At 33.0% G+C, this 8,466-nt stretch overlaps 1 protein-coding gene across 1 annotated transcript; it reads left to right on the top strand.

Moving 5' to 3' along the window:
• Nucleotides 1–1,489: 1,489 nt before the first annotated feature.
• On the top strand, nt 1,490–8,243 carry LOC134260552 (protein henna-like; the record flags this gene model as incomplete). Its single annotated transcript, XM_062743099.1, is given in 7 exon segments — nt 1,490–1,518; nt 1,520–1,579; nt 2,260–2,327; nt 2,437–2,487; nt 2,579–2,724; nt 7,779–7,914; nt 8,089–8,243. Coding segments are annotated over 7 exon segments (645 nt in total), but the record flags the coding sequence as incomplete, so codon positions are not given.
• Nucleotides 8,244–8,466: the final 223 nt, after the last annotated feature.

The following is an 8,466-nucleotide window of genomic DNA, read 5'->3' as shown; positions in this document are numbered from 1 at the left end:
CATAATTTTGGATTTATATACCACATAAGGCTGTTTAATTCTCATTTCACGTATTAAGAATTTAAACAATAATAAACGCGTTGATGTCTCCCCCGCATTTCCAAACAACCGTTTCTATGACAATTGACATAGAGTTACTATCAAAGATATTTTAAATGTTTTTCAATTTAAAATATTCATCAAGTGTCTATAATTTCATTTGTAATTTTCGACCAATTCCACTTAAAAATGAATAAATTATGAAGAAATTCCACGAACTTTTGGATCAACCCTCGTATGCACACAATTTAAAACGAGCTGAATAAGTTAAATATATGTTAACTAGAATGGCAAGCAATGTGTCCATATATGTTTAAAGATGTTGAACATTTAACAAATTCACGAGTTGAACATATATAGAAATATGCAAGAAATGTAAGTTAAGTTTATGTTAAATTATAAAGCAAACTGTATTAGTTGAGAGTTAAATTCTTTATCGCCGAAATATGGCTGAAATATTGCCGACTTGGCATTAAAGAATGATAATCAATCAATCAATCCTATTTAAGCTTAAAGTATAACCATCTGACTGCAATATTTATAATTTATTCCTATCATGTAAACCACAGAATTAAAAAAAAGATCTTCTGAAAATATTCATAAAAAACATGTTCAATCATTTACATCAACAGTTCTGTAACAAATGTACTTTTCGTATTAGAAGCATATATTGAACATATATTTGTTGCTCGTTCAAAGTATTTCAAATAATTTAAACAGTCATACTAATTAATTTTTCCAGTATACAGCACAGCTTTTTGATTAGCGAGTGATTATGATATAAACGGTGAAAGGGGCATAATGTTATATTTTTCAATTAAAAGTGTAGAATTTCAATTTAAAATAAATACGTTAAACACCAGATAAAAAAAAAACTTTTCAGATTTTGTTTAAAAATTCTTTATAACATATAGTTGATGTGACTCTTATTGTTTGCATGTGGTACTTAACTTTCTGAATACCGGAGTTTATTCCCGTTTACATGTACACATGTATGAAATAAATGCTAAATAAATACAAATATTTACAAAAAGATAATATTTGATATTCGATATAAGAGAACCTCTCTATTTGTTGTAATACGTCAATGTTTTGCTTTTTTAAAAATTTGTATAAATGAAATTCATTCTTGCAATAATTCAGCGGTCATTTTAATTTCGTTCTGTACATGATAAAATATTTTCATCGTTTGTAAAAGGGTAAGTATATATTAAGCTTACATTATCATCATAGTGCCATTTTACATGATGTTTTAAAAATGTACACTTGATACTCAAAGTATTCAAAAGGCTCGAAATGAAATCATAATATATTATAGAGTAAAATAAAAATCACAAAAATTACGCATAGAAAGTAAATATACTCACTGTGTTTTATTAAATTAATGTTCTATTGGTGGAAAGATTTTTAAAAAAAAAACCTACTTGAATATTTAATTCTTTCTCTATAGCTCCATGGTTTCCGAAGAAAATTTGTGAAACTGGACAGATTTGCGAACCAAATCTTGAGTTATGGATCTGAGTTGGACGCCGACCATCCTGTAAGCACATTCTGGTACACAGGGTATCAAAACTGCTCATGTACACTCGTATATATTCTGCAATATTCAACAATATTAACAAATTGACTACGAAGCAAGATTAAGTATGTAGAGTCAGTATTGTGTCCTCTACCAAATTTGGAATTTTTTAAAATATAAATTTACATTTGACAATTGTCTGATAAATACAGTTTTTTTTAAAGAAACTGTAATTTTTTAGGTGGTTTCGAAACTTTGATTCAAAAACGCATCAATTCATAGCATATTACATGGGTGTTTTAAAATTTTCGATCCTTATTGAATTTCATCTGAAGTATTACAAATGTACAAACTGGTACAAAATACTATTAAAATCACAAACGTAAATTTTTAAATCTTTAGTTTAAATATTTTCAAAAGAAACCAGTTTATTCCGAATAAAGTGACGTGGAACAATTTCAATTGTTTTACCTGTATATCGATTGATTTTGAAATCTTGGAAATGAATACGATGAAGAATTAATAGTTACTGTTCCAAAACTGAGATGAAGAAAGACTTAGTCAAGATTTATTTATTCATTACACACTGTAAATTGTTGATTCTCTTTCATAGAAGGATTGAAAAGTTTGAAATTGGTGGAATTTACAGTAGTTGAAAATATATAATTGCATCAGTATGAGCTTTCTGTATTTTTATACAGGGATTTACAGACCCCGTCTACAGAGCTCGCAGAAAGGAGCTGGCAGACATCGCCTTCCATTACAAACAGTGGGTACTCCAGTCTCTTACATTTATCTTTAATGTATTGAAACGTGCAGAAATTTGAAACATTGTAAACTAGATCTCTTCATTTTTATAAATTTTATTCCATTTTTAGTGGGCAAGAAATCCCAAGAGTAAAATATACAGAAGAGGAAATCAACACATGGTTAGTGAACTTTCTGGTTAAAAACAATTCAACAGGTATTTTTAACATACAAAGATAGTTGTTCAATAAGGTAGTTGGCTAATCATTTCAGGAGGACTATCTACAATGAACTGACAAAGCTTTACTCGACACACGCTTGTAAACAGTTCAATCATGTCTTCCCACTGCTCCAAGATAACTGTGGATATAATGCTAACAATATTCCACAACTAGAAGACGTCTCCAGGTTTTTACAAGGTATAGTTATTTTACATTTACAAGTCAAAAAGGAAACATACAATTAAACCAGGGGAAGACAATCATCTTAGTCATATTTTCCATGCATTCTTAGATTTCGCAAATTGAAATATTTTATATTATTTAATTTGAACTACCACATATCTATGAAGGATATGGAGATAACGAACAGTATTCAATCTCAAAGTCCATAAAACAATACATAATAAGAGCAGAGCAAACACGGACCCCCGAAACATCAGAGTGCCATGGAGGAGTGAGCATCCCCTGCCGACCGGTCACACCCGCCGTGTGCTCCTTGTCATGATCAGGAAATAATGGGGAAAATCCGTCGTCTGTTCAGTGTATAAATGGACTAACAATTGGTATGGAAAACGCCAGTCAGCATTTGACTCAATGATAAACTGTATTTGCTGACAAGGTCATTGTATCGACCATAGAACTTACGAAATGTTTACGTTTAAAAGACTGTTTATATTCTTGTTTCATCAACTTGCTTGTAAATAATTTACCTCGTTTTAGAAATTGTTCATACGTAGAGTATGCTCTTACGTATCGAATCAACTGAGATATATATACTCCGTATGCAGGTGATGAAGGTATATTGCTGCATATGTCAGGGAAGTTGACGATAGAAAAGTTAAAGTCATCACGTTTATCATATAGCTTGGTTGTTAGATTACCATTAGTGTCTTTTTCAAGAAAAATATCCAAGTGTGAAACAGAAGTGTCGGACTCTGTGGTATCTTTTATCTCAAGCTCACCAGGATATATCGTATCGACGTAGGAATGGAAATTACCATTATTAATTGACAATACGTCGTCGATATATCTAAATGTCGAGTTGAAGGCCACATCACGTGTTTTCTTCTTTTCACGCATAAGATTTTGCACAAATTCTGCTTCATATGAATATAAAAATAAGTCTGCTAATAATGGGGCGCAATTTGTACCCATGGGGATTCCAATAGACAGTTGGAATACCATACCTGGTCTCCAAAAACCACATAAATGTTGTCAATCAGAAACTCAAGCATCTTCTTGATGTCAACTTCAGAGTACTTATGTGTGCAATCAGAATCTGTTTTAACAAAATAATTTTGCAAATGACCAATGATGAGGTAAGTAAATTTACGAGATCCATTTTTATTGAAGAAGCAGCTGTCAATGATATCAAAAAGCCTGGATTTTACTTTGTCGTGTGGAATTGTTGTGTATAAAGTTGAAAAGTCGTAAGTTTTTAAGCTGTTGATTTTTGTAAAGTCTTGTGATTTCAAAGTGTCCAAAAGTTCTTTAGAATTTTTTAGTATCCACATCTGATTCACACCACTTCTTGAATATATAGTTGCACAGTACCCTTGAAGTTTTTCCTTCACTACTGTCAACATCTTAGTGAGGAGTAACGAAAGAGGCTTGGTTGAACATTTACTGGAACCTGCAATGTATCTTTGTTTGTAAGGATTCTTATGAAGTTTTGGAATCCAATATATATATATATATATATATATATATATATATATATATATATATATATATATATATATATATATATATATAAGGTAGTTCAAATACATTTTGGCTCTGTGGAATATTAAAAGTATTCAAAACTGACAGGTGATTTTGAAGAATTTCTTCCTTAGAAAGGGAAGTATTAGTAGGATTACCACTTGCAGAATTAAATCCAAGTTCTTCTAGAATGCAATTTATATAATGAGCCTTACAAACGAAGACAATGTTATTACCTGCTTTGTCGGCAGGAACCAGTACGTACTGATCGTGTAATCTATCTAACTCCTTTTTCACTTCTGGTTTATTGAACACAGAAGGATATATGGTTTTCATATTGCCCCTCAGTTTTTTAATACGGGACTTTAACGTGGATCTGATACATTTAATCCATTCTGACAAGGTGTCAACATCTTCTTTGTCATATCTTGCCCATCGTCTGGCGTAATTTTCCACAGAATCCATAATATTTATGAAATTCCGACACCAGTTGAACGATCGGGGCTCCCTATATTTAGGACCTTTAAAATAAGTGATCTAAGGTCCTCATTACGAACTATATTGACGTCACCTGTAATAACGTGTCCAGCAGGACTATAGTTATAGGGCGAAGAAGAACATGAACACGAAGGAGGATTATGTTTCAGATAGTCGGTATTCAGGCCATGTAAAGTGTTTTTGTAATTGAAAAGTTCGGAAGTAATGGTCGATGTATATTTGTAGGAAATACAATGTGTAGTCTTTAAGTTGAAATAGGTTGGAATACAAGACTGGACCCTTTTGTGATTAAGAATATTACTTATATTAACCGCGTCAATTCCTTTATTGGCATATTGAAGTTTAAGGAAAAGACGGATTATTTTAGCTGCATTTTCTTCCGTGAAGCGTGCGGGTTTAAAGAGCCTATGATATGCAATATCCATAATCAAAGATCCGAGTCTATATTCAGGTGACGAGGAATCTAAAATTGGATGCCTTTTCAAGAAGACTATTTAAAAGTTTCAAAGGGACAGAGTCAAGTTTTGTTCGAATATGATGTAGACCCAACTGTTAATTTACATAAGGTAGTAATGAATCAAAAGAGACGTCGTGTATTGCAGGTTTATTGTACGAACGATGCCCATGACTACGCTTACGTCTCTGAGTATGGTTAAAAAGTCTAATCATATTTACATTATTACACTGCGGACTGGAAAGATTTCCAACACTATCGACATTGTCATTACATCCATTGGGAAAGACTGTCCCTAGTTTTCTAGTCCAAAATTCTTCTCGTTGTCTACGGAAAGGTGTACTCAGCGACGGACTATTTGTGTGGTGATAAAATCTTTTAGAGAATTCTAACTTTCATTGATAAAATAGAATGATCCGGTGAATTAAAATGTTTGTATAAAAGCTGCTGACCACCATGATTTATTTGAAATCGATGACCTGATATTCTTTTGTTAAGCGATCCTTTGGTTTCACCGACATATACAAGTCCACACAAATTACATTCTATTCCATAGACAACATTAGAAGATTTGCAGTTCAGATTTTCCCACGTTTTGGTATAAAAGCTCTGTCCAGTAAGATTACTGGTGAAAGAAGTGTCAGTTATCAAAATATCACAGGTTTTACAGTTTCGCACAGAACATTTTGAAACAGAAGACATGGGATCGGAAAAGGAATTATCCAATATATCTGTAATAGAAACCTTACATTCTTTCAATTTGGTGTATGATGTATTGGTTTTATACCAAAACTGGGAATCTGAAGACTGTACATATGACATATGTTTAATATCCCTGAGGATTATCCGAGGGACACCAAATCAACTCCTTGAGTCTGTGTCCCTTATAGACCCAAAGGAGTGACGCCTTTTTATACCGGACGACGCGCCTGCCAGTATCATTTCGTTATTCTGTGTACTCATGAATGAATATATTGGATTCCGAATCTTCAAAAGAATCCTTACAATCAAAAATACATTGCGGGTTCCAGTAAATTTTCAACCAAGCCTCTTTCTTTACTCCTCACTAAAATAGTAACAGTAGTGAAGAAGAAACTTCAAGAGTACTGTACAACAATATATTCAAGAAGTGAATAAGACGTGGATAGTCAAAAATGCCAAGGAACTTTTGGACAACTAAAAATCACGAGATTTAACCACAATTAACAGCTTACAAACTTACGACTTTTCAACTTTATACACAACCATTCCCCATGATAAAGTAAAGTCCAGGGTTTTAGATATCATTGACAGCTGCTTTATCAATAAAAATGGAACTCGAAAATTTACTTAATTGGTCATTGGTCATTTGCAAAATTATTTTGTTAAAACGCATTCTGATTGCACACACAAGTACTCTGAAGTTGACGTCATAAAGATGGTTGAGTTTCTGATTGACAGTATCTATGTGGTTTTTGGAGACAAGGTATTCCAACAGTCTATTGGAATCCCCATGGGTACTAATTGCGCTCATTTAGTAGTAGACCTATTTTTGTGTTCATTTGAAGCAGAATTTGTGCAAAATCTTATGCGTGAAGAGAAGAAAACACTTGCTGTTGTCTTCAACTCGACATTTAGACATATCGACGACGTACTGGCAATTCATAATGGTAATTTCCATTCCTATGTCGATACGATATATCCTGGTGAGCTTGAGATAAAAGATACCACAGAGTCTGACACATCTGTTTCATACTTGGATATTGTATTTGAAAAAGACGTTTTAATGGTAATCTAACAGCCAAGCTATATGATAAACGTGATGACTTTAATTTTTCTATCGTCAACTTAATCCCTTATTTATGTAGCAATATACCCTCATCACTTGCATATGGAGTTTATATATCTCAGCTGATTCGATACGACAGAACATCCTCTACATGAACGAGGCAAATTATTGACAAAAAAGTTGATGAAACAAGAATATCAGCAATCTCGTTTAAATTCATCATTTTGTAAGTTCTATGGTCGATACAATGACTTTGTTAGCAAACACAAATTATCATTGAGTCAAATGCTGACTGACGTTTTTCATATTGATTGTTAGTCCATTATTTATACACCGAATTTTTCTGTTTTTTCCTGATGATGACAAGGAGAACACGGCGTGTGTGACCGGTTGGCAAAGGATGCTCACTCCTTCATGGCACCTGATTCCACCTCTGATGTTTTGGAGATCCGTGTTTGCTCCGCTCCTGTTTTGTATTGTTTTATGGACTTTTGATCTTAAACTGTTTATTATCTTCATTATGTTCATTATACATTTCAAAGAGGTAACTTATTTATTGTAAAAGATTTAACACCACCTTAAGGATGCATATATCCAGAATCAATTGAATATTCTCAAGATACTTTATCATCCACTGTTATGCCACATTTACACTTTATGACTTTATTCCTTGTGTTCTTGGAATTGTAATACTTTCAAACCTTTAAGATGACCGAACAGGATAAGTTCATTCCTTCAGGAAGATAACGCATTTAATTCACATATGGAAACATCCCTAATATTTTATAATTGTCTAAAAATTATTATAGATTTTGATTTTCTTTGTAGATTGCACTGGATTCAGACTGAGACCTGTTGCTGGATTGTTATCATCACGTGACTTCCTGTCCGGTCTCGCTTTTCGTGTTTTTCATTCCACACAGTACATACGTCACAGTTCCAGACCAATGTACACACCAGAACCGTAAGTTTTTCTCATATCTTATTTTGAAATCAAAGTATCGGTGAATAATACTACATGTATTTTTTGAAAGTTGTTATAGAACAAGTGTGCTAATATTATAGCAAAAGCCCTCACAAGACCTTTTTTCAAAATTTGTTTTCCCTTTTTTCAAAAAAAGTATTTCATATATTGTAGGGATGTTTGTCATGAATTGCTGGGCCACGTCCCTCTCTTTGCCGATCCAGCATTTGCTCAATTTTCTCAAGAGATTGGATTAGCTAGCCTTGGAGCCCCGGATGACTATGTCAAAAAATTGGCAACGGTTAGAAATACACTAATTAATAAAATAAGTAAACATGTATATTTATGTGGAAAACAAATACTGTAAACCAGTTTTTATTCGCGTGCGAGAAATTTTCGCGAAGTTCACGAGAGCCTCGTCATTGCGAATATTTCTCGCCGCGAACCGGTCCTTAAAGTGTATGTTTCTTTTAACAATAGATCAAAAAGGGTTTATCGCGAAAATTAATCGTCGCGAACTAGTTTTCCCTGGTAAATCGCGAAATAAAGTCG

Source organism: Saccostrea cucullata, unplaced genomic scaffold, assembly GCF_032062105.1.
Source record: "Saccostrea cucullata isolate Sc308-1 unplaced genomic scaffold, CSIRO_AGI_Scuc_v1 ctg18407, whole genome shotgun sequence".
NCBI lineage: Eukaryota > Metazoa > Mollusca > Bivalvia > Ostreida > Ostreidae > Saccostrea > Saccostrea cuccullata.
This window is presented reverse-complemented; position numbering and strand designations above follow the sequence as displayed.